Below are 27,402 nucleotides of genomic sequence, written 5' to 3' on the forward strand. Positions count from 1 at the left end.
GTCTTTCAAAATACAATCTGTGAGACCGTCTCACACAAGTTTTTGCTTTTAGTTTTACTAACTACCATAATATAAACTAATTCTATTTTGCATAGTTGTGTATTTATATTGTTAAAATATTTAAATAAACATGAAAATTTTTATTATTTTTTAATCAATAAATTTTCTTTTTTAAAAAAAATGACAAACTATCTAAAAATTAAAAAATATAATTAAAAATACTATTGAATTCAAAAATATAGATAAATGAGGATATAATTATAATTTTAAATAAAATTTTACCAAACCAAATAAAATTTAGTCAGTTTAAGGGTCTCAAGTTTTATTAAGTAGTATGTTATCATTTATTATATATTTATAAGTATTTTTAAAATATAATTATATTTGAGTATATAATTTCTTGATTGATATATATATGTATTAATAATTCTATCATTTTTATACAAAGGGTATGATTTTTATTTATCATGATATAATTTTTTAATAAAAAATATTTTTTACAATTTTAATCAATAAAATAACCTTGGAAAATAAATGTGTATTTAGTTGGATTAACACTAATAAGTGGACATAAAATCAATTTTATTTAATATAAAATCGATTTTTATTTTGATCATATACCAATTAAATTATTTACAATAGTATTACGACTCTTTGGTATAACTCACCATCAAAAAACTAGATATTGAGATGAGGGTGTCCAAGAAGTTATAAACCATGAAGCAGATCTCACATGAGCGATATGAGACAAATCTTGGCACGTTACGATTCATCCCCCTTTCAAAACCGACGTCAACAACAGTTGATGACTTCGCGGTCCCCACATACATGCAGGTAGCAGCCCTCCCGGGTGACTTTTCATCCTCGAAAGCATGAAGATGGTAGAGTTTTAATGCAAGATAATGCTATCATAAATAGGTGGAGGGATTACTTTTAAGAATTTACTCAATTGGACAAGTAAGAAAGAGTTGAGGGTTGGTGGACATGGGATGCAGGAAGTAAAACATCAAGTGTTCTGTTGTAGAATCTATTTGGTTTTATGTCGGGTGGGTCTACAATGGAAGTTATTTCTAGATTAGACAAATTATAGATAAATATAGAGAACATAAGAGTTTGTATATAGTATTTTTCGACTTAAAGAAAGCTTAATATAGAGTGCCCAGAAAATTAATTTGGTGGGTACTTAAAAAGAAGCATGTGCTTCAATGCTATATCGAGATGTTTAAAGATACATGTGAAGATGTTGTAACTAGTGTTGGATTTGTTGGAGGGATGTCATGTGAATTTTTTGTGGTGTAGAACTTCATCAAGGATCGACTTTAAGTCATTACCTCTTTGGTTTGGATATGGATGAGTTGATGAGACATATTCAGGATGAGGTACCTTGGTGTCAGCAGTTTGCAGATGATATTGTCCTGATTGACGGAAATAAAGAAAGTGTAAATAAAAATTTAGATAGATGAGGTGAGTAAATGTTATAGAATTAGTCACACAAAAACAAAATGTTTAGCTTGTAACTTTGGTCCTGAATCTAGACTAATGGGTATCTCAATTGAGATTGAAGGTCGAGAAGTCCCAAAGTGTGAAAGTTTTCGTTATTTATGATCTATTATCCAAAATATTGGAAACATTAGAAATGTTATGGACCATAAGATTAAAGCAGGGTGGATGAAATGGAGGATGACATCAAGAGTCTTATGCGATAGACGAATGCCTGCGAGATTGAAAAAAAGATGTTATAAGACTATTGTTCGACCAGCTATGCTTTATGGCTCGGAGTGCTAGTCATAAGATGGCGGCAGCAAAGATACATATGTTAATATAGATGTGTGACAAAACGCACAAACTAAAATTAGGAAAGAAATGATTAAGATTTCTTTAAGGGAAGCCCCATAGAGGATAAATTAAGGAGATACGTCTAACATTATTTGTTCACATGAAAAAGAACCCAAATACGACTTCAATTTGAGATATCTTAGATTAACAAGTTAACAGAAGGAGTAAAAGCATGGATTGACAATTGAAAATTTGAATAAATGTGGTTAATAAGGATATAGATCTTGATTAAATAGATGACATGCAGAAAAATCGCTTAATTTGGATAACTAATATTCATCTAATCGATAACATAACTAGCAGAATGTGTTATCATGATGATTATTAAATATATATTATACAATTTGAGATCTCTATACTAACTTGTTTTTGAATTTGATACATATGTCACTGTTAAAAAAAACAAAAACATACTACATTCACTGTCTGATTGAATATATTATCACATCTATTCATTATCTTCCTCAATTTTTTATTTTGATATAATCCTCATTTTTTGTTGAAAAAATTATGTAGACCCGCTTCATTATGCATAGTGAAATAATTTCTATAATTCTTATTTTTATCAAAAGATTATTTTACAAATTCCACAAAATTTCTTCCTTTGCACCTATATGTAGACCCGCTTCAATATGCATAGTGAAATAATTTATTTCCCGACATGCATCATGTGTGCTTCATCGCTAGTTATAAGAATGTAGAGTAACCAAACTTAGTATATAGGTGTGGTTACAACTTATGAATGACCCTATTACTTCAAATCCATTTTACTATTTCAAATAAATTTATGTTTGGTGGGTTAAATCCGTCCTTTATTAATTTATGTAAATACATTTATAAAAGAAAAATGTCGATTTTAAATCATGTATGCAAGTATTATGATATTTTTAGTCATATATCCTTTTTTTAAATCAATTGTGGTCACGTAATTTTAGTCATTCTCCTCAAAATTACAAGTAAATGGTTAATGTCGTTAGTAAATTTGTGTGATTACATTGTTAAACATATGTACATGTCATAGAGAATTTTTTAAAATCATTGTAAAATTTTAACAAAGATATTGGAAATTCAATTACATGATTTCGAGAAGAAATACAAAAATTGATGAGTACAGAAGCATTATTAATGAACAGCCAAGGTTAAAAGCAGTAATTCATTGGGTTTCCAAAGTACACTACACAATTTACCGATTCCTCCGTTGCACAATAGCAAATTCAATAAATACAGTCCCGGGGGAGTTGAATGTCCATACTCTACAGAAAAATTAATAAATCCTGCATATTTCCTTCTTGCAACAGTCAAATACAATCTGTGGAGGCTTTCATAAATTAGAAACTATAATCAGATGACGAAGATGAACCTCTACTGCTATCCACGTTCCCAACTTGCTCTGCACCCCTTGATTGGTTTTCCTCGTCGTTGTATTGTTGATCGAACTCTCCATCAACGTTATAGTCTGACGGTTCAAAATCTTCAACATCGTCATCATCGTCATCGTCATTCATGTTGTCTCTATTGCCAATGTCAACATGTTGATCATCTTCCAAATCCACTCCATAATCAACACTTCCCACGTCAGGAAGATCCACCAAAATACCATTGTACTCATCTGCAGATGCCTGAACGTTTAAATCGTCAAAATACGATTGTTCGGAACTGCTACCATTCTCACCACCCACAGCTTCAATGGGTGTTTCTTCCAAATCCCATTCCTCTTTGCGAATACATGGGGTTTCGGAAACTTGATCCAAGGAAACACTCTTCTCACCAACATGCTCTCTCACTCTTCTAGCAGGTTTTTGCCTATTTCTGACAGAGCGACGGCCTTTTTTACATCCACTTGGCCGGCCTCTCCATCCTGTAAGTTCACTAAAATTTTCACTCCTTCCTATGGTAACATGGCACTGGTCACCACGACAATAGTCGGTCTTTCTCTGTGATTTTCCACTCGTGCGACTTGGACCCCTTGGACGTCCTCGACCTCGTTTCAAGCTGGTATGTCCGCTTACCAGATCAAGCCAATAATCATGTTGCAAATATCCAGCTCGTGATACATTATCTATCGAACTCCCCACTCTTGAATGAAATTTCTAAGCAAGTAAAAATTATTCAGATACCAAAATAAAAACTTTAAAATGCACGGATCAAGAATAGTTAATGAAAGGGTGTTCAAAGATTTTAACTCAGTATCAATTCCCCATAAAATAGTTAGTCTAGCCCGAACGAAAAAGTGAAATATCAACTAGATGACTTTATCCATCCGACAACTGAATGACTGAGCTAGGCAAGGTTGAACATCAAATGCCGTGATATAAATGTGCGCTAAAAATCAGATATGAATAAAATAGCCTTTGTAGCTTACATTTTTTCACAGGGGGAGGCCGGGAGCGGAGCAAACCATAAGAGTCGAGCTAAACATACCAAACTGATTTGTGTTTTTCATCACGGTCAGCCTCAGAAGTAATTTGCCACATAGTTTGGATATACAAGATTTTGTGTAACCACCACTTAATCAAAAGATGTTGAAACAGGTTTTCACGGTAATTGGCTTTTTCAATACCAAAACTTGAAGTCCAAGCAACGAAGAAGCTCAAGGGCATAGAACATTAGATTAGAGGCCCGAGCGAAGGAAAGCTCAAGGGCATAGAATATTAGAATTAGAGGCCACGACCGAAGGAAAACTGAAAAACCTCCCCTCCAAGCGAAAAAAATGGAGCAAAATATTGCCCAACAACTAAGCATGGACAACAGATAAAATATAAATTACTTTAAATCATCTCCATAAATAAAAAATGCTTACAGTATAATACCCAGCTCCATTATCCTCCAGACAAGCTTCTTTTTGTTGGGGTGTGTAATAAATGGATGAATCAAGTTCCATGAGCCTTAAAGCTACAGCAGGCGTCGTCTGCGGTATCCATGAAAGTACAGAAATTGCACCAGGTCTGGAGAAACTATCAGCTGAATGTTCTATATGGTTAGAGGAACTCAATAATTGACAGGTAACCTCGTTCGAGGCTGACAAAAAGCTCCTTTCAATGCTATTTTCCAGTAAAGTCAGAGTCTGAACATATCCAGCAAAGGGCAAAAAACAATAAGATAAGGAGAAAAGGGGTATAATAATCAAAGTTCATTTCAGCAATAAACTCAACAAAAATAAATCAAAAAATGGCAGATAAATGTAGAACCAATCAAGATAAGGTTAAACAACAGTCGTGAAAAAAGTATAACTCGTTGAAATTGAGAATTTTCTCCCTTCAACATCGTAATCAAGAGATTATGAAGGATAAGAATTTTATCTCATTGCCACCAGTACCTACATACAGGTTAAGGAGGGGAATACAGTTTACAAGATCTTCCCCACATGCACACACCAAAAGGAGAGAGAGAGAGAGAGACCTCAAGAAGCTCGGCCGGTGATGATGAAAAATGCAACTTCATACCCCATAATTTTCGGGTCTCATCTGACCAAACAGATTTAAAAGCCTCTGGTGGAATCGAGGCCTGCAGAGCAAGAATTTGTTACCATGATCAACAAGCAAGGATCTCCAAGGAAATTGACGGATTAAAGGATCAAAAGTAAGAATTGTCATGTGCCGTATTCTAACCTCAATTGTTGTTAATAGAGCTTTCAGCAATCTAATCTGCAGGGGAAAAGATAGTTTGTGCAGGACACTTCCAAATCCTTCAATTGGTTTCCTTTTGCAATCAGTTATATGCTCAAGAAAATCGAAAGTTCTCTCAGAAACACTGCACGTCCTGTGACAGGAAGGACACTGGGTATCATCACAAGAAAACAACTCATGGCAGTGCCTGCAAATATCCGACAGTTGTTGACGCCTCAATCGTCCATCTCTATGGGCAGCTAATAGTTTGGAGTTAAGGCATTCGTCCATCATCCACTTCTCAAAATCATAATAACTTTCTATCATATCATTTTCCTTAAATTGTAACTCATTCCCCGGTGAATTAGAATATGATGCAAATTCAAATCTCTTAGAGCTATCTGTATTGGCATAGCAATCAAGCTTAGGCCTCATTTGCAAAATTTCTTCATTGACCCCATCAGAAACATGCTTAACAGAAGTTGCGCGTGATAAGTTGGTTCTAGCAGTTGCTTTAAAAGATGATTCAACTTTTCGTAACATTGAATGCAAATGACACTCTCTAGTTCCCCGGATATCCAAGGATGACAATAGAGCATTGAAGTCCTGAATGTAAGGTTAAAGCACTTCAATAGCCAAATCTTTCACAAATTTTCGATGTATCATATATGTAGAATGAAGTAAATGAAATCACATGTACTTGAACTGCCATACAAACAAATATACAAATCGTTACTTAAAATTCTTCAACACAATATTAATTAGAATCTACTTGGATAATTTAGCCAGAACTCTAAACAAAATAAAAGAAAACAAGAGAACTTGTCATTGAGTTCCGGGAACTAAAAACCGAAGAAAAATTTATGCTGAAGATAGGACCTTAAGTTTGCAGCATTCTGAAGCAAGATACCGCATAACAAAGGTAACAAGATTGTTTTAAAAGAAACAAGCAGATTTTTCTCTCCATAAAGGAAACAAACAGAGAGTAAAAAACTTTAACCGTTACAATTGATGCCGATAACTTTGATGGGGGTAATCATTCAGAAAGTTCATTGTCAGCATAAAAATGTTTACATCAACCTGTCAAACCTGAAGTAAGATGAGGATACTATGATTTTCAAATGAGAGAACTGGGAATCTTGCAAGTTTTTTCACTATATCTATGAGACAAGAAAAAGACAGAATAATTTAGGTTGGGCTTGAAAATTGCAAGAAATAAAAGAACGCAAAATAAATTAATAGATAAATATTTATACATATGTACATATATATGTATATATAGGAGTTGGAGATAGACCCATATATTAATCAACTAAACGAATGATATTCACAAGGCACTTTCACAGGCCACTAGTATACCTGAAAAGCAAACAGTTCAAAGAAATAAATAGAAATACCTCTTCAGAATCAACAAGTCTCCAGACACCATTAAAGAACTCAACAAATATTCGGCCAGAGCAGGGATCATTTGGAGATGGAGATGTTATTAACTGCCAATATCGATTAAATCTACGATCCAGTCCAAGAGGCAATGACCTATATACGTACATTTCCTCTGCACGGTGACTAATGAAAGCTTTTAATTCTTTACGTGACTTTTCAGCTGCAAATACAGATTGCTGAAGCAGCAACGCATCAGAAAACAAAGGATATTCTTGGGTCGAGGCATCATTACAAGAATTTTGCTCATTCTGTTGATCATTTAAGTCCACCAGAAAGAATTTACGGTTCGAAGATGACATCTCATTTCTCATATCAATATCACCCAGAGGACTTCTCCTGTCCCCAACAGCAGATTGGGAGTGTGTCTGATCAGCTCTGTTAGCTACAAATGACGAATGTTGCAATCTCAAAACTTGTTCGTCTTTTACACGACGCTTATCAAGCTGAGCCTCCGCCCACATCTGCTTCTTTAATGCATTTGCCGATTCCAGGCGTTCCTGAAAAGTTCACTTAATTAGAAACAAGAAAACAATATGAACAAAAATATTACATGAGTAAGTTCCATAAAGAATCGAGAGTACCTCCAATGCAAGGCGAATAGCATTTCCCTCATTCACTACACCAATCAAAGCAATAAGGGCATTCAATCGCTCTTCAATGCTCAGATCAGTATACTCCCCTTCAGTAAGTCCTTGAACCCACGATTCTACAGAATCATATTCATCGATTACAACTGTATCTTGATCAGAAATAGAATTGGGATGAGCCCCAGTAACATCATATAAAGATCCTCCATTACATTTTATATCACCAAAACAATGAGAAAGAACAGAATCGCCTTGTATAATTCCATGAGACACCGAGGGGGAATCCCTTAACACACTTAAGCTTTCCTTCCCATGGTGAGAGAAATTTTTATTTCTAAGATTCAGCTTTTCACTAGAATAAGAATTTTCCTTTAGTTTTAACTCGGAGTCCAAATCATCCGCATCGGGATCTTCCGCAACTTCACTGTCAGAGTCTTGATCTTGTTCAGCATCCTCCTTTTCAACATCTTCTGCATCATCTCCCTCGGTAATTCCATTTTGATACACCCGAATTTTCTCCCTGGCTGCAGCAAGTATCGACTCTGCGTCAACAGGATCTTTCCTGTAAGGCGATCGTACACAATATGTTGATGGAGCTGTTCTCTCGAAGAGCTTTGTATCCCTTGACAAAGCAGCAGAAATAGACGCTTCGGGTGTTTTACTCGTTGTGAGATCTCGAAGACCTGATTTCTTTATCCAAATGATAAAGCTTCTTAGAAACGCAGCAGGAACTATTGATGCTTGGAATGCTCAATAAATGTTACCTGAATTTTGTTAGCGACCTCCAATATTGAAAGACCCTTACTACCCACCAATGAAAGAATGTGAAATGCAGCAAATTTGACAGTTCCAGGAGTCAAACGATGCCTAGACCTTCGAGGTTTTGAAAGCCCTCTTTCTTGCATGAGGGCAACAGCATTCTCCGCAGCTAATCCACTTCGTAAATTGGATATGATTTCAGAACCATCATCAACCTGGGCTTGCATACAATTAACAAAAATATGAACCATATAAATTTAGAAACTCTTATGAAGGAATCAAGGAGCTAACATCTTTTTATTATTGTTCGCTACAGACATACTCAAGATTAGATGGGCATTTTATAAGTCATTATTTTGCATTTATACCATGGAAATTTACTGAAACTATACAAAACCGCCAATATAAAAGGATTTATGTAATTAAAACTGCACTTAGAAAAGGTTCAATTGTGTAAAATTTGCAAACATCTGATTTAAGATGAAGAGCTTTTTCAGTTGTCCGAGTTATAGGTGTGTTAGAGAGAACTAGGTTGATTGATGGGGTAGATGATTTTCGTGTGGGGAAAGGGGATTCTTCTGGTATTTTCTCAGTGAAATCCTTCTTCGAGTCTTTTTTCCCCATACTTGTTTCCCCGTTTTCCCTCTTTTCCATCATATTTGGAAGGTTCTGGTTCCAAAAAAGATTCAGGTATTTTTGTGGACAGCGACTCAGGGTAAAGTACCGACCTCAGAGATGATGCAAAAAAGGTTTGCCCTCAAATGCTATATGCCCAAATTGGTGTGTGTTGTGTAGAAATGAAACAGAAACTCAGGATCATATGCTCATCCATTGTCCATTCACGACCGGATTGTGGGCTAGAGCTTTGCAAGAGATTGGATTGTTATGGGTGATGCCGAACTCAACGAGGGATTTATTTTCTATTGATTCAAGACAGCTAACTGGTACGAGGGGAAGAATTTTTTGGCAAGTCGTGGATGACTGGAAAGAAATAGAAGAATTTTTGATGATAAGGAAGAAATTAGAGAACATTGCTGGAAAAAAATCAAGATCAAAGTTGCTACGTGGATCGGCACTCATGATGACTTCAAGAATGTCTCGATATTAGATATATTGCGAGATTGAGCTTATGTATATCATTAATACAACTTTCATATTATGTATTTCATAATAAAAGTGGACCACTAGTTCACTGATGTACTTAATTCTTATCATATCATTAATAAAAAAACGTTTCTTATATTAAAAAAAAAGAAGTAATATACCACCATGAATAATAAGAAATGAAGTCTAGCAGAACATAAATACTCCAAAAATTCAATAATACTTTGAATCACAACATAATTGTTGGGTGTATCACACACAACTACTTGCATAATATATGCAAGACAGACACAAGTGCACACACACCTATGAATATATAAGTGCATGTACTATGTTCACAAGCATGATCGTAGGTATATGAATTAATTCACTAAGGTAAAATAGAAATAAAACTCACAGAAATCCACCCAATAAGCTTTAGAAAACTGAAAACATACGTGCCTCATTTGCATCATGGGCATGTCCAGGTTCCACCTTCTGCTTTAATTTTGGCCCAAAACCAGCAGACAGAGCAAATTGCCTCAACACTTCAGGCCAAGTGAGAGGAGATAGGTGACGCTGCCAGCTAAGCAAATCAAACCCCCAAGCATAAGCCTGCTCAGAAGACATGAAATTAAGTAACAGTGTGTTGAAAGTACAGACACAAGCCTTAACATGCTACCTACCCCTTCAACAATCTGTAGGTGTCCTCCCCCAGGATTAATAGCAGAACTTTGATTCGTCGCCGATGCAGTGGCTGGTGTTCTTGCAACATCCTCAATATCTTTCATAATGGATCTCAGAAGGGCTACATGAATTTCTCCTAGCAGCCGTGAATCCTGCATCATTGGATCAAGCTTGTTAGTTCCACGAATCCGAAAAACATAAAGCTGATTGCCCCATAACAAAGATTTGCAACTGGGGACCTAAACTTACAAAGTCATAAAATGCTTGGGTGAACTCATCCAAAGTGAAAGGCCACAGACCAAGAACATCAGCAAACGTAATTAAGAATCTCCAAACCTACAAATTTGCACACTCAGAACCGCCAGATACTGTAAACACATAACATGACCGCGTAACATCGTAGGCGATTAGCTCGTGAAATTTGATTACCCCATTAGATGGGGATAGCACAACAATCTATTAAATTGCACAATAAGACATCTTGATGCAATCAACCAACAAAGAAATGTTCTTGATCTCCACAAAAGCACATGACAAAATTGAGTTTTTTTCCTAAAAGTAATTGGTGATTCCTTGAAGTAAGAGCTATCAGAAATTGAAAAAAAAAATCCTTTTATCACAAGTAAAGACTACGAAAATAGTGAGAGAACTAATAGAGGAGCTAAGTCACTTGTTCTGCATAGGAGAAAACAATAAACACCCAAATCATGGGTTTTAAACTCTTAGGAAGTAATATGCTAAATAAGAATGACAGTTTGTATCCCAAAAAAGGAGCAAGGCAAGACATAAATATAAAGTTTTCAATCATATGTCGGGTATTATGAACATATATCAGCCAACAGTCTGCAATCAGTAATCACAGAAAGAAATTTTCGATCATATGTTAAAGCACTATAAGCATTCATCATCCATTAGTTGTTCAATCAGACCTTCAGAAAGAAACCAAAGACCAAGTCACAAGTACGTGTCAATGCACATGTAGGTAAGGCAGGTTAGGACGCACGCATCATAAAATTCTGACCAATTTTAATGCTTGTGTGCATTGACACAATACATTTAAACAATATTATAAACAGCAGGATTGATGTGGGTAAAGTAAAAGAACCAACATAGTTGTTAGAAGTGGAAAGTGCAAAAGTAGAGCCTGGCTGCAAGATAAGGCACACACTTTATTTAAGCGAAGTGCATGAAATAATGATATGGTAGAATCTAAATACTTTAAGAAAATTTTATTAAGGACAACAAAACAAAATTCATTTGTATATAAGCAAAAACTAATGCTTTTTAGTTGGAGAGAAATAGAATAATTTTTGAAGAAGTGGAACAAACCAAGGAAGAATGCTGGGAAAGAATCAGGTTCACAATAGCAAACTGGATTTGAGCGGATAAAAACTTTCAGGGATTGTCTACATTTGATATTCTTAGAGATTGGTCATATGTTTATTGTTAAACTAACTAGTCGACAGTGGATCACTAGTCCACTTCTTGTACTGTAAAATTCACATATTAATAATATTCTTATGTTTTTTATCAAAAAAAAAAAAAAAACTAATGCTTTTTATCTCGTATTTCATCGTGGATTTACTATCTCTTTACTCTAGGCAAGTATAAGAGGGTTTTGAGCCTTTAAAACGCACAAAGACTTGGGCAATACGGTTAAAGTGCAGGCTTCATTAAAGGACGGCGCCTTACCTTATATCAAGGTGCAAACACAGAACCTCAATGAGCCTTGAGCATAAGCCCTTGTAAGCTTTTAGTAACAATGACATAGAGCAAAAGATCCATTTGGGAGAGTAAACTCACCATAATAAGATTGCCAACATTCTCATCGGAATCAGTCCAAGGATGGACTCCAAATGGCTTCTTCAAGTGTACGGACTTAGGTGGGAATCCAGGGAGTTTATCTACAGAATGAAAATTCACCATGTATTTAAATAATAAACTGCATCAGTAGCCGAAAAGATATTCAGGAAGAACATGGTCTTAGCTTAGAGTGAATTTACCAAATCCTGGACATGATTAGCATGAAATCATCTTCCTAATCCAAGTAACAATCAACAAGGAAATAATGCATTTTGATGGGCTCAAACTTTGTCAGGAGAAAAAATTCGCAACAGATTTGCCATTTGTTTCAACTTTTCTTTTTGGGGAAAGATCTCTAATTTTCAATCCATATGTTTCAATCAACAAATTAGTTCAAAAGCAACTGCTTCAACACACAAATATAACACAAGTACACAACCATAATTTTTTTCTCAACTTTCTTTGATCACTAGTTTTTCATATCATAATAAAGCCATACCATTCAATAACATTTGAGGTATATCACAAATTACCTTTCAACGAGTCAAGGTTTTGTAAAGTATCGTCGTCAAGAGCCAAAATCGAAGGCAAACCCTTACTTGACGCAGCAAGCTCCATGAGTTCCAGGCGTTCATCCTCAATCAAATCCATAGATTCCTTAACAATTCTTCGAGCAGCGGCTCTACTGTTGGCAGCTTTGAGCCTCACTGCTTCCTTCTCCCGGCGTAATTCCTCTTTAAGCCTCATCTTCTCCGCCTAACAAGAAAAAACCATTATGTTAAGAACCTTTCAACTCAAGTAATCAAAAATGAAAGCACATAAATAAGTATAACAACTGACTCTGATATATTCCTTTTGCAAAAATTTCTCCCTTCGTTCCATTTCGCGCCTTTGCTCCCTCTGGTGTCTCTCTTCTTCACGCTGCTTTTCACGCAACACTCTTTCCTCTTCCTTCCGTCTTTCTCGATCCTTCCTTTCGATTTCTTTCCTCATTTGCTCCTCTCTCTAAAAAATATGAAAGATAACCTTAACCACAAAGAAAATTGGGGTCTAATTTTGGGACAATTGCCTCCATGAAAATTGAAAAATTGAAAAAAAAACACACATTACAAAAATGAAAGGACATGTCAATACTAAATCAGACCTTTCTCCTTAAAATGTTTTGTTTCTCTAGCTCTTTCCGTATTCTTTTATCATGTGCTTGAACTTCCTTAGCAATTCTAGCCTCTTCAGTCTGCAAAATGTTAATTAACACATGAGAAATTTCTACAAATAGAAACGTTCCTGCAAGTAAAAGACATCATTGATACAATTAATTTCATCAACTGGCAACTATATGACTGATTTAGCCTGCCAGAGAACAGAGGCTAATGTAGAGTATGAAAACAATGTCCTGAAATACAGAAACATAGATATGTGTGATCAAAGAACAATTATCTCTAGCACCAAATGTTAAACTACAACATGAACCCCACATGGGTTTGAAAAGCTGAAGCAAATTTAAGAAGAAAATACGCACCTTGCGTTTCCTCTCCATCTTCATTTCATCATGAATGATGACCCTATCTGGTGTCACAATTTGATTATCCAACCCAGTTTTTGGATGAACATAATGAGCATCAATGTGGACATCCGCCAAGGGTGCTATCCGAGGAACAATGTCCACATCTCCAGAAGCAGGAGACAGGTGGAGACTGTGCCTTCCTTGCTGTGGTAAAAGACTAAAACTTGGCATATGAGCCTGAAGTCCATATCCAGAGTGTACTTGCTCATTGTTATGCATACTAGATTTCCCAGTGGGTAATGGAACTCGAGCATTCCTTATATCAGAAGGTGAACCATAAAAATGAGGCGGCAGAGCCTTTTCATAGACATCATTTCTTGCATGTGATTTTTCAGGGAGAAACTGGTATTCATGGAGAGCCTGTGAAGAACCCTGAAAGGCTAGATATTAATTTCCCAACCAATCCAGATTTGATCCTTACTGACAGTATTACACATTAATAAAAATTATGCAACCAAAAATAGACAGTGCCAGAATTGAAGTAGATGATCATAGCTGTGAAATTTTGGAACTAATCGAGCTTTTATGCATGGGTTGTCTATAAAAATCTGACGAGGAAAATAGTTTTATACTTAAGTTACAGAGCATTAGGAATAAAAGGACTAACAAAATAAAATTTGTCCTAAAGTCGCTAGCATTGTTTTCTATTTCAATCATTTTGCAAGTTTTAATACAGAGTGTTTTGAGTTCCAATTCAGTCAACAATAAGCAATTACTAAGTGAGCCGATAAGACCTTGGTGGAATAGCATCCATGATGTTAATGCATGCTATTCACAAGTAAATGATATTAAATTCCATAGAAGACGAGAAGGAATGATATTCAATCAAAATTCACCAGACTTTGTCCAAGCAGAATCATAATTCAAAGAACTTTTTATGCAAGCACACACTCAATTTGTTTATAACTCAAGACTCCAGCCTAGAAAAAGACAAATCCTACACTGTTAACCGACTTAGTTGTCCAATTCAAACAACTTAATCTTGAATTCTCTCATACCTTGATTGGCATAATATCCAGCCTCTCATTTAATTGGAGATCACATGGCCACCCAGCTGGTTTATGTTGTCCTGATGGAACTGTTAGATGTCAACACTTACAAGCTAGTCGAGTGAGAGAATTTAAGGAACATAACAAGCAAAATACACAATGTTATACTATTTACACAAAAATTTAAATAAAAATAAAGCACATATGCATGGGAAGCAGGTCATGTTTTCTTGCCATTAAGAGGAAATTCATGAGAAAAAGGATCTTTTTAAGTCTTCATTCCAGATATCAACTGTACATAGTCAACCCATTTCTTACTATGCACAATTCAATCCATCATCCAACATTTCCACTTCTTATTAGAACTTTCATTTTCGGTGGGATATAAGGGATGAGGAGGTGAGTTAACTATATTGCTAGGATCCATAGATAGGGTCAGCTTGATCGAAGTAACGGAAGACAATAGGGAGGGGGTTTGGGATCTTTCTTTGAGTCTTTATTAGTTATCCCTTTTTCCTCTTTATCAAACCATTTGGAAAACGCCTATTCTATCCAAGGTGCAAGTATTATCATGGATTGCAGTGTTTGAAAAATTACCAATGTCAGAGATATTGCAAAAAAGGTTTCCTACTTGTTCTCTTTGTCCAAGTTTGTGTGATATGTCGGCAAGAAGTGGAGACCCAGGACCATTTGCTCATTCGTTTTCCATTTTTGCGCTCTCTTGGTTTAAAGCATTGGTGGAGTTAGGCTTGATTTGGGTATCTCCATGATCAACTTGAGATTCATTCGCAACAGATCTCAGTCGTGATCGAGGAAGAAAGTGCATAATTTTTTTGGTTGTGGTGGTTCATCTCTGAGTTGATCCGTGTGGATGAAGAAAAATAAGATGATTTTTTAAGACCAAGAAGACCCATTGAGGAATGTTGATAAGATTAAATTCAGGGTTTCATGCTAGAGTTCGAAAAATATATAGTTCAAATCGTTTGGTCTCAGATTTGTATAGGAATTGGGGTCTTATATTATATTAATTTATTATGACTACGGATCTCACTTCTTTTTGCTTGGACTTCTAGTCTGCTTTTTGTAATTAATATCTTTAATTAATATTGTTTCTTATCCAAAAAAAATATCAAGATTTGGGTTTTGTCCATAAAATCATTTAAAAAAATCAATTCGAGCTTAAATATTCCCAGTTTGCACATTAACCTTATGTCACTCTCCTTTTTAATATGTTTCTATGCACCACTTATTGACCTCTCCAACAAGATAGAATTGTTAGGTAAATATTATTTCATTAAATTCATGCGCTGCAATTTACTTCACTTAAACAACATTGGAATCTCTAAGAAACTGGAATTCTCTCCCTATAAAATTCAACCACTCTTCACCACAGAACAACATCCAAAAGTGAAAACGCTGAAACGAGTAGAGGTCCATGCTTCATGGATAAGCAGAAAGAAATACTATAATGTTTTAGAAATATAAAACTAACACAATACACGATATCAAACATCCAGTTGGTTAGTAAAAATGTCAAATATTATTAAGTAAAAAATGTAGAATTCCTAGCTTTGCACAAGTTGATTTTTCAACTAGGAATTTTAACCACAACCTCAGCCAAGGCATCAACCACAATTACATTTTAGTTCAGCAAAAAAAAAAAGAGAAATTACCACAATACACTGCCTTATTACTAAATAACAAGGAAACGGAAAATATTCAATTACTGAAGTAACATAGGTGTAAGTTGTAAGCTAGCTAATATCAAAGTCCTAAAAAGAGCAAAAAAACGTGGATTATGCGGGATTAATCATGAAACGTGATGAAAAAGCTTTGCTTTGGGCTAAGGTGTGAAAAATGCGGTCAACCCTTTGGACAACCATATTAAGCGTGTAAAAAATGCGAAAGACACGAAAAAACGGGAAAAAAAGAAAAGGCGACCTTTTTTAGATAAGATTTTAAATTAATTTTTATTTTTTTACAAATTTTATTTAAATAATAAATATTTAATAATATAAAAAATTTAACCAAAAAAAAAATATTAAAAGGCATCAAAATAAAATTTGTCCTTAACTCTTCTTTTATTTGCAACTAAGATACGACACTTGACCCAACAGCGACCAGCAAAAGTTTGTGCATTTAATCTTAAAATTTGTGTGTTCGTGTGTTATTAAATCTATTAATTAACTTAATATAATTAAAATTATAATAAAAACAAAAATATTTTTTCATACTTAATCTCGTACTAAAACCGCGTGAGGTCGTAAAGCTTGAAGCTTGATAGCGACCATTCGTGCTTTTTAGAATCTTGCTTAATAATACAACGCAAGGGCATCTTAGACAAATAACATGGCATTTCCTCATCATTGAAATCATCTTGAATACCTTCCACAAACTTCACACAATCAAAGCCTGCTAATATCTACTTGCAAGCAACAAATGCCCCATGTTAGGGTGCTTTCTCGAACTATGACATTTGAGACAGTGCTCACAAAATAATTAAATAACTATCTCAAAGTTCCTGACCGCAACAAGATCAATTCAATTATTAATGTTAAAGAATCAATTACACAGAAAACGTCACAAACATCATGGTCTAATTTATGATGATTATAAAAAGAGAGAACTAATTTATTTGGATTGATACTCAAAACAACCCAATCATACTCCCACATTGATAAAAATACTTTTGATATAAAACTTCAGCAGTATAGCACTGATGAGTTCTCAAGATGGTAAATGTACACAGACAGCTCAGGCGGTTCATATCATCATTTGTAATATTTTCAAGACAAATAAAAAAATTCATCTCGAAGAAACTTACCAATTGGAGCACCAAATGCACCTGGAGGTAAAGGGTCAAACTCCATGCCCAAAATCGGGCCATTCTCCCTCAGAGGCTCCCCCAACTGTGCCTCCACAAATGCGATGGCTCTCTGCTCAGACACAGCAAGAGGAGGCTCATAAAACCTCCTCATGAGAGGTAATTCTGTCGAAATCCTTGGCACAGCAGTCCCAACCTTATGAACTACTCTCTGCTGCCGCTGGAAAGAATCCATATTCCCAAACAAACTTAGTCCTGATGAAAACTCCTCCTTTGTCAAATCAGTATTAATGGCCTTCAGTTCATCCGCACAGCCACCCGAGGTTGCTCGAACTACAGAAGGGGAGACCGTCTTCCTTGGACGCTTTTCTGTGGCGGGTTTACGGTCTTTTAACCTTCGATGGCAGAACCACATCTGCAGTTGTCTATCAGAGAGGCCTAATTTAACAGAAAGCTCTGCTCTCAATGCCTCGGATGGGTATGATTCCGCTACAGCCAAAAACACGGGTACTTCTATAAATTTCAGCCATAAAGTAGCTCCGACAACTATGAATTCACTAATGAAAGGCATAAAATCTCTCTCTAAATATTTTGAAATTAAAACTTCTAAAATTTTAAAATGTGAGAAAGATACTAAAAAGAATCTCACCAGCATAAGTTTTCTCAAGAATCTCCAACTGGGAAGGAGTCTTCATTTTACGTTTGACCTTTGGCTCCCCCTCCATGTCCTTCTTCTCCACATCATCACTCACACCAACGCCGCCTCCGGCACTAACAAACTCCATTTCACTCAAGTTACTAAAAATTACCCAAAAAACTAGGGCACCAACAGATCAAGAATTCACAAAGAACCCTCCAGCGTACAACAAATAAACAAGAATTTCTCAGCAACCCTCCTCCAAAAAATGCTTACACTGAGAATTTCCGGGAAAAAAGGAAATATTCACTCATTACTCTATCCAGGAAACCAAAAAAAAAAAAAAGGAAACGAAGACTGAGGAAAGAACATCCATTTCTCTCTCTAGAAACTCTATCGGTATTGGAACACAGCAAAACTTGAGTGAAAAAAGATGTGTGGTTAGATTTAGAGAACACCAGTTAATAATAAATAATTAATACTGCAGCTGCAGATCATATCAAAAACAAAAATAATAACCATCATTATTATTCAACTACATACTACTCACTCGTATTAAAAGTTCTGATTACTTCGTTTGTGGTGCGAAGAAAAAGGAAACGAGAAAAGAAAAGGGTGCCGATAAGAACTGCAATTGAAAGCAAGAAAAACAAGTACAAATAAACGAACCCAAAAACCAAAACAATAATTCCCTTTCTTTTTCTAATAAAAATAATCCTGCCACCCTTCATTTCTTTCGTTCCTATCTTTCTATAATTTATCGCCGTTGAAATTTTGGGGGTTAATGCTATCGAATGTGATGCAAACAAGTATCTGTATGTGTGTTTTTTTTTTATGGGTACAAATATAAAAACAAAAGCAATTGTGTGAACTGTGTTGGGTGTGTAAGAGCACATTCAATAAAGAACGTGGAGTAAATAGTGCGTCAGAAAAAAGGGTTGTGATTTTTTTTTTGGGGGTGTTTGAAAATGGAACGCTTTGATTCACAAATTATTTTGTGGGTTTGTGGTTTTGGGTTTCTTTCTCTCTCCTCCTTTCCCTTCCTTCTTCTATTTATCATTCTTCTATTTATCATTTAATGACGTGTGTGTATATATATAAATATATACATATATATAATGCAAAGCTCGTGACTTAATTAGATTTTTGGTCCATCTCAGCTTCTCTCAAGCTCGAGTAGGGATAGCAACTTTCTTCACGGATTTGAGGTCTCGCAAGAAAAATCCAAAATAGAGATGAGGATCCCTGATTTTTTCGAGTTTGGGTTCGTTGATTTTTTTAAATCCCCGATGTAGTTCGGGGCGGGTATGAGATTACTATCTCCATCTCTGAAATCCCCGAACCCGTCCCGAAAATAATATCAATAATAAAATAATAGTATTATTATTATTATTAATATAATAATAATATTATTTTTTAAAATATTAATAATATTATTATTATTAGAGTGAGTCTCATGTGAGACCGTCTCACGGATATTAATATGTGAGACGGGTCAACCCTACCCATATTCACAATAAAAAGTAATACTCTTAGCATAAAAAGTAATACTTTTTCATGGATAACCCAAATAAAAGATCCGTCTCACAAATACGACCCGTGAGATCGTCTCACACAAGTTTTTGCCTTATTATTAATATTGATATTGATATTAATATCAATATTATCTCTAATAATAATAGATAATAATAAGTTTTGATTTGAGAAAATCTCCGAATCTGTCATCGTCTTGTCATATTAATATTTTTGAAACAGGGATGGGGGCGGGGATGGGAAGTTGATCCCCGAATTTTCGGGTTTGGGGATTCTCCGAACCCGAAAAAACGAGGATGGGGTGGGGATGGAATTCGGGGATGGAGATGGGAATGACAAACCCGCCCCCGCCCCAGCCCATTGCCATCCCTAAGCTCGAGCCTCGTTCTATAATCAAATTTATTGGGTTGAGATCAGTAATTAAGTCTAGAGTAGTTCTCTTGTAAGACGGTCTTACGAATCTTTATCCGTGAGATAGGTCAACTCTACCGATATTCAAAATAAAAAGTAATATTGTTAGCATAAAAACTAATATTTTTTCACGGAGGACCCAAATAAGATACCGTCTCACAAAATACGACCCGTGAGACTGTCTCACACAATTTTTTGCCTTAATTCTAATTACACTCATCTTTCTTTTTAACTTTACTCTTTTCAATCTTAATTATTTTTTTGTCAGTGTGTTCACGTGTTTAATATCTAATATCAGGTCAATAATTTTTTATGACACGTCATATTTTTTGTGTCATTGCATCATTTTTCTGCGTTGTGTTAGTAATATGATAAAAAAAATGATTGAGATTGAAAATATTTTGTTTATTAATTTGAAAGTCCGACTATCAAAGCATCACCCACAAAAATTGTTCTCTGACCATTATTTTGCATAAGCAAAGAGAGAGAAACCCAAAAAAAAAAAGACATCAATTTTTTTAAAAACATGGAGTAAATGTTGAATTCCAAGATCAATGGTTTTCTTCTACTTTGCAGTCAAATATGATGACGACTGCGAAGAAATGCAAAACAGTTGTCGCCTTGTCGGTTTTAGGTTACGGAGGTAAAAGCCCGAATATAAGGGACTAATTACTTTTTGTAAGTTAGTTAATTTTTTTAAAATAAAAAAATAGTAATTTGTGATGAATTTAAAAATTAAAATGGTCAAACTTTATATCCTAACTATTAAATTGGAATATATGATATTATAATTTAATTGGAAATTGTTTTCATAATATGTACAAGTAGATCCTTGTAAAACGTATATATGTACAGATTTATAATTTATTAAATTCATTCACATGAATAATAAATNAGAAATTGAAGTCACTAACAATGAACAAAACAATCTTTAAAGGAGTAGGATGTGCTAGCTAGTGATATTGAGATAATCAAACAAAATGGTAATAAAAAAATTGAAAGATGGCAGAGAATCATAATCATATAAATTAATTATAATGTCATATTTACCAAATCTAAATATTCTTTGTACTTATATGCTGCGTTTGGTTCGGATGATTAGCCGTGATAGATTATTTTATCCTACTTAGTCAGCTGTTTGATACGTGTGATTATTTAACCAAGTCAATCCCTCCTATGAATGATTAAGTTATATTAGGTAGGTTAAAATAATACCTCCTCACCCCCTAGGATTATTTATCCAACTCTTAATACCTCCTATTTTTCCAATTTTACCCTTCTCTTATATTCAAACTCACCACCAATTCCCACCACCGACCGCCGCCGCCGCCGCCACCACGATCGCCGCCGGCCGAGCCCCGGCTGAGCCGCCGGCCGCCGCCGCCGCGAAGGGGAAGGGCAATTTTGTCTTCTCATCAAAAAATTCAAAATTATCCTACACTTAAAAATCTTACCAAACATAATATTATTTTACACCATATATTACAATCCTATCACAATCATTTTCTTTATCATTTACATACTAATCATTAGTTTATCTTATCCTTGCAACCAAACATAGCCATAGGCTATAAATAGTCACTCATGTAATTCATTTGTGATTATTTATTTTCTTCACAAAAAAAATTCTTGTGTGACAGTCTTATGTGTCAATTTTGTTAGAAAGATCTTCTATTTGAGTCACACATGAAAAAACATATATTTTTTAAATCAAAAGTATTATTTTTTATTATAAATATAGACGGAATTGACTGGTTATACGAATAAAAACATGTGAGACTGTTTCACAAAAAACTTACTCTATTTTCTTCCTTTTACAACATGAAATTTTTTATTTTTCAGTATTTTTTTATCTGTTCTTATTTCTTAGAAATATGAGAAGAAAATGGAAGATGCATGAACTATAAATCGCTTTGTGCTTATTTAGCAATAGTAAACAAATACTCAGCCTATATACTACACTGATATATCTCCTCTCGACACAATTTCATTCAAAAAAACATAAAATGCTCGAGGTGGATCCCACCTGTTTTATTCGATGCATATGCTATATAGAAGGGGAAAAAATCTTTAGATGTATGGTAGAATGTGTGTACCAATGAGTGATTTTTTTGTTTAGTACAAAGCGGAGGAGGGAGATCGAACCAACGTCTACAAATTACGTGGACGAGAACACTACAAAGCCAGGCCTCACCAATTAGTGATTTTGAATATTGTCAATTGTCACCCCTTTGTTTGTGGTGCATGGGGACTGTCAGGCATGCTTTAGCAATTTCAAATTTGCCACAGATGGCATGGGTTAAATTTATTCATATTTAATGTATTGAGGAATCAAATATTAAAAGCTTAATACCATTTAAGCGCCCTAATGCCAATCAAAATTGCCAGTTAGACAGAAATATCAACCAAAGAAATGACGAATGAAGGCCGAACAATAATAGGGTCCCATAAACCTGAGATGAAAACGTCGAAACATTGTTTTAAAACAGACATTGAGACGAATCAAAAGGATATAAGACAGAAGTTTATTAATTCGTCAGCATCGGTTCTTCCACTTTCACAGCATGATAAACAGATATCTTAAGTCATTCCAAACTCCAAAAAGACAGATCCGCAAGTTTACCTGGGCAAATGAATCTAAGCTCGGTAGCGAGAAAAAGTTTTGTACACTTGCAATTACTTGTTCAGATCATGAAGGTTCAGCAGCAACTCATCAGAGTTCAAGTACACCCTATTGGTCGAAGATGCTAGAGTATGTGAAATTTCTTTAGATGCTTCAATTCTTCTAAGCGTTATAAATGCCGGATTGTTGGCAATAGCTTGACCAATCAGCTGGGCACTTGCAGCCTCTCCCTGGTAATTACGTGAGAAAAGTTTGCAATATTTAAGTTGAATTTTACCGGTTCAGGCAGAAAATAGTGACAAACAACTAAGAATATTGTTCAAGGAACTCGTTAGCAGCAGCAAACGGAACAGATGTGTGTTGTTGTTGTTGTTGTTGTGTGCGTGTGCGTGTGCGTGTGCGTGTGCGTGTGTTTCAGTTTCCTGGAAATGTGATTTTACTGACGAAAGAATTAAAGTCTAATATAAACGAGCAAGGGTCCATAAAATAAAATGCGTGGTATAGTTTTTACCTGTGCTCGAATGATAGCACTTCGTTTGTCTTGCTCAGCCTTGTCGACAACAAACTTGGCCCTCTCAGCCTCTTGTGCAGCTACTTGTTTGGCTTCAATTGCAGCAGTGAATTCCTTTCCAAAGGTTAGGCTAGTAATGGACACATCATCCAATGCCATGTTGAAGTTGGCTGCTCTTTCAGTTAATATTTTTCGTATTTCTCTACTAACATTCTGCGTAACATAAAATTACTCCTAAATTCTAATTCCATTTATTTCAGAAATTACAAATCATAGCACAAGTTCAATCCCGCGTCATGCAAAGTATAATTGGAAAGCACACTAAACTTCTCAATTACTTCACACAAATCCAACTTTAGCCACAACACTTACATCAGATCCCAGTCAGAGTCTCTCTACATAAAAATGCATACAGTTTGCTTCACTCTATATGCTACAACAAATGTCTTGTGAATGAGTCCGTAAATCATTAACATATTTAAATTGCAACAAGATTTCTTAAGAAATTTGCAAATCCTCAAAATATTGAAATTCCCACACAGAGGATGCATAATGTTCGAACAACCGTTCATATACATAAAACCAACTACCATATAATGCATCCTTTCCCGATTCAAAAGGCAAAGAAAAACATTTATCATTGGCCTAGCAACATACCTCTCTCTGGGTGATAAGCTGGCTAGCATTGTATTGGGCAACTACAGCTTTCAGAGTCTCATGGATAATTGAAGGCAGGACCCTCTCATTATAGTTCTCACCAAGGGTTCGATAAATGGTGGGTAACTGGTCCGGCAAAGGACGAGTGAGAACCCGAAGACCAATTTTTACCTGCAATAATCAATTAGATGCCCCTGTTAATTAAGAAAAGGTACATTGTGATCCTAATTAATGGTGCAAAAAGAACTCTTTTGAAAGATTTCAGAACAAATTCTGTAAGGTATGTCTATCGATTATAACACTTCAGCTGAAATGACAAACATACTAACAATTAGGGTAAAAAATAAGTGGAAGATCGACAATAAGAAACAAGGAACGTGGAAACATAATGGTTTAGCTAATAGTCAGAGTCAATGTTTTCATAACCGGACAAGTGATCGAACCGGTATACCTTAAAAAAACGGTTCGATTGGTCGAACCGGGTCAACCGGCTGGTCGGACCGAAAAACTGTTTTATCATATAAAATAATAATATAATATAATAAATAATATATTTTAAATTCTAAAGATCTTAAATCTATATATAAATAATAATAATAAAAACTTTACCAAAGTTATAAATCTAAACAACATAAATATAATCAACTATAATTATATCTATATTTTTTTAGACAAAAAAATAAATCAAAATAAGCTCTAATACTAGTAAAATGTTATTTTTAACAAAGTTCAAAATCCAAATAACCATATATATACTAAAAATAAAATGTAAAATATAAGACATATTTTTTTTTAAAACAATATAAGAAAATAATCAAATTTAAAAAATTTAAAAAGGCTGAACTGATCGGACCAGTTTTTAATCAATTCACCGATTTATTATCGGTCTGACCGGTTCTTGACCAGTTTTTACCGTTTCTGACATGTTTGACCATAAAAACGGTTATCAGACTTGGTCCGGTCCGGTTTTAAAACACTGGTCAGAGGTAATAAAACGAAAAAAAGAAAGAAGAAAAGGACGATCAATATTTAAGAAACCCATGGAATATGGAAACATAATGATATAGATAATAGTCAGAGGTAATAAAACGAAGAAGAAAATAGCAAAAAATAAAAATTGAATTAATTTACTTAGGCCATTACTATTGTTTAACTTCAGAAAAAAGAGCTTGCACACAGCAAAAATACAGATATTGCAGGCTTCGCAACCTACTCTGAAAATGCTGATTACACAGATTTCTTTCCATCAATGAGGGTCATAATTATGTTGTGATTTGTTTAATATGTGTGTATGTGTGGGGAGAGGGAGAGGTTCACCATTTGAAGGTCACGACTGCCTGAAGTGCTCTCCACTAGATGGGGTCGTGCTCGAACATCATATATGGTTGGCCTTTCAAACCATGGGATTATCAAGTGTGTCCCTTCTGGATACACCTGTTAATTGAGATAAAAATGAATAATACATCATCATTTCATGCAACATACATGAAAGAATGCATATTTGAGCTTTGGTAACCGCAATAGGTAAAATCACAGACGCTCTAAGTCATTCAACAGTGGTACAATAATATAAACTAGAACATATAAACTAATTTTAGGAATTTTTTAAGCAGTGGAATTAAATAATATCCTTCTAATCCTAATTTATGCATGACATTAACATGTTAAAAATTGAGATCCCAGTTGCAAACATTCGCTTTTATAAGTGTATTCAAAGTCTTTTAACAATTCATCTTGGTAAATATTCAGAAAAAATCATGGTAACTGCATCACAACACAACCAACAAATACTCATCACACTTAATGACGCAGTCCATTATGACCCAACTCAGCAAATAAATTGCGACCCTCTTCCATTTTATTTACTGATTGATAAGCTAATAAAATGTGCATAATATATGTAGCCAAAGTAGATAAACTTAACAAATTATGAAATCTCCAGAAACCAAGAAACACCAAGAGATAGAATGTAAAACGGTCAGTCAGCCATTGAGTAATCAGCTGTTATACGCAGAAATCCCAAGAAACAGTACCTTTAGTTCCATTGAAAAGAATGGACATGCAATTTAAAATAAGTTTTTCTCTTAATATAGAATACAGATGATTATTGTCTAAAAATGCTTCTTACACAAAACTTGTCCATTTCAACATGGTTCTGGGCTCATGGATTGACAGCAGATAAATGTAACACACCGAATGGTAGCTAGAAAAAGAATGTCTATAATGGACCTCACCCCTTTTAAACCAATCAAAAGAAAAGTTATCAGAAATTTAGCAGCATGGTGAACATTAAAGGCATTCTTCTATCATAAATTAGTTGATAAACATTTTAATCACCAATCTCATGGCAGAACAGGCAAGCTGTAAACACGCTAGTTAAGCATGTATCATCCCGGAGAACGCACAAGAACATTCTCAACCCTAGTAGCTTTTATAAAATTGTGATGTCCTAAAGCAATATCGAGAAGTAAACTGCGTAAAATGTCAATTCTTTTTTAAATGTGAACATTGGATTCTCATAAAATTTAGTAGTGAAATTTAAAGTTCTTTCAATAGGCGAGAAGCATTTGTCACCAGTTTGATCTGTCCAACTACACATGATGGACTTGAATTGAATTAATGAATGAAGTCTAACTCAAATTCTTCAGTGCAGGCTTCAAGTCAGCATTAGATGCAAGCTTCAAGCAGCAAAGGAGAAAGATTCGGTGATGGTTAGCTAGACAGAGGCAAATTCCAGATCACAACCATAACTGCTACGCCCATTTCTACAGTGCCACAAATGCACCCTACCCCACCGGCAAACAAGCTCAAGATAGTGCACAAATCATAATTCAATAGAGCAAAAACCTTTACCCAATAGCCCTCGCCCGACATGTTCGGTTTCTATGGTTAAAATTTTTTAAAAAAGTAAAATAAATACTGAAATATACATTTAGGCAAACCATTATTCCAAACGGAAATTCAATCTGCGAAAATTAGGCACATTATTCCACAAAATTAACTGAAATGTCATGTCAATCCCAAAGATTCAAGGGCAAACCTTCTCTTTGACCCCAATGATACGGTTGAAAACAATGGCTCGGTGACCTCCATCAACATTGTAGAGACTGTTTGCCACTCCATAGACGCCAATCCCCGCAACAACACCAAGTTTGATCAAGGCAGAGATAGCACCTCCTCCAGGCATCTTTGGAACCTTGACGTTGCTAAAATTCATCTTCTGAACCCTGATTTATTTCACGATATCAGATCCCTCAGCTATAAGAATACTCTATTTCCCACACCCCCATCCCTAAACACATCTCCCTTAAAAGGAGAAAACAAAACCAAAAAAGCACAATCGATTTGAATTTAAAAGCGCAGTGAATAAGCAGGTTGAACATAGAGAGTAGAAAGTGGAATCGAGACATGAATCTGCTTACATCGAGAGATAAAATGGAGAAAAGGATGACCTACAATCGAGAAAACAAAAATGAAGAAAGGCGACAAGGGTTTATAAGAGAGAACTTGAGGAAGGGGTTAAGGTTTAAGCCACGGGTTTTGCCATATTTTGGGTTCTGGTGTTTTTGCGCTGTGTTGAATTTAAAATATTCATTTATTTAAATACCAAAAATGGATTAAAAAAAAAACCGGGTGAGCAAAATATAGGTTTAATCGAAATAATATTTTTCATACATGATCCAAATAAGAGATATGTCTCACAAATACGATCCGTGAGACAGTTCCACACAAGTTTTTGCCTAAAAACATTTAATAAAGAAAAAACAGCAATTTAGACTCAGCTCAATATTTAGCAAACTTGGCAGTCGAGCATCTAAAAATTCATAAATTCCCATGCAGTGGCCTTGAC

The 27,402-nt window shown here is 35.0% G+C and overlaps 2 protein-coding genes across 5 annotated transcripts; both read right to left on the minus strand.

The window, feature by feature from the left end:
• Nucleotides 1-2,975: 2,975 nt before the first annotated feature.
• On the minus strand, nucleotides 2,976-18,841 carry LOC140978058 (homeobox-DDT domain protein RLT2-like). Of its 4 annotated transcripts, none has more exons than XM_073442844.1 (18): nucleotides 17,830-18,841; nucleotides 17,181-17,669; nucleotides 14,366-14,436; nucleotides 13,323-13,727; nucleotides 12,948-13,037; nucleotides 12,644-12,808; nucleotides 12,337-12,559; nucleotides 11,804-11,904; nucleotides 10,250-10,336; nucleotides 10,000-10,152; nucleotides 9,776-9,928; nucleotides 8,236-8,445; nucleotides 7,466-8,161; nucleotides 6,839-7,381; nucleotides 5,445-6,047; nucleotides 5,236-5,340; nucleotides 4,637-4,900; nucleotides 2,976-3,926 (listed from the first exon to the last, which is right to left on the minus strand). In XM_073442844.1, the coding sequence occupies exons 1-18, from the start codon at nucleotides 17,963-17,965 to the stop codon at nucleotides 3,165-3,167; spliced, it is 5,256 nt and encodes a 1,751-aa protein (XP_073298945.1). In that variant the 5' UTR covers nucleotides 17,966-18,841; the 3' UTR covers nucleotides 2,976-3,164. The 4 variants fall into 4 exon arrangements, with proteins under 4 accessions (XP_073298945.1, XP_073298927.1, XP_073298937.1 ...); XM_073442826.1 differs by having other exon boundaries at nucleotides 13,323-13,739; XM_073442836.1 differs by having other exon boundaries at nucleotides 14,366-14,445.
• Nucleotides 18,842-22,190: 3,349 nt separating this feature from the next.
• Nucleotides 22,191-27,132, minus strand: LOC140978079 (prohibitin-1, mitochondrial-like). Its single transcript, XM_073442857.1, has 6 exons — nucleotides 26,975-27,132; nucleotides 26,593-26,779; nucleotides 24,870-24,986; nucleotides 23,553-23,723; nucleotides 22,896-23,108; nucleotides 22,191-22,614 (listed from the first exon to the last, which is right to left on the minus strand). Coding segments are annotated over exons 1-6 (867 nt in total). The 5' UTR covers nucleotides 26,977-27,132; the 3' UTR covers nucleotides 22,191-22,437.
• Between the last annotated feature and the right edge of the window lie 270 nt (nucleotides 27,133-27,402).

Source organism: Primulina huaijiensis, chromosome 1 (assembly GCF_012295235.1).
Source record: "Primulina huaijiensis isolate GDHJ02 chromosome 1, ASM1229523v2, whole genome shotgun sequence".
Classification (NCBI taxonomy): Eukaryota; Viridiplantae; Streptophyta; class Magnoliopsida; order Lamiales; family Gesneriaceae; genus Primulina; species Primulina huaijiensis.

Excerpts from the sequence above, each read along its gene's own strand:
- LOC140978058 (XM_073442817.1), bottom strand. The coding sequence starts at position 17,965 with ATGGAGTTTGTTAGTGCCGGAGGCGGCGTTGGTGTGAGTGATGATGTG. Across the intron at positions 8,446-9,775 it reads ATGCCCATGATGCAAATGAG|GTTGATGATGGTTCTGAAAT; the intron begins GCACGTATGTTT and ends ATGCAAGCCCAG. Across the intron at positions 3,927-4,636 it reads ATGGAGCTGGGTATTATACT|AAATTTCATTCAAGAGTGGG; the intron begins GTAAGCATTTTT and ends TTACTTGCTTAG.
- LOC140978079 (XM_073442857.1), bottom strand. Across the intron at positions 23,109-23,552 it reads AGCTTATCACCCAGAGAGAG|AATGTTAGTAGAGAAATACG; the intron begins GTATGTTGCTAG and ends TATGTTACGCAG. Across the intron at positions 22,615-22,895 it reads GTGCTATCATTCGAGCACAG|GGAGAGGCTGCAAGTGCCCA; the intron begins GTAAAAACTATA and ends CGTAATTACCAG.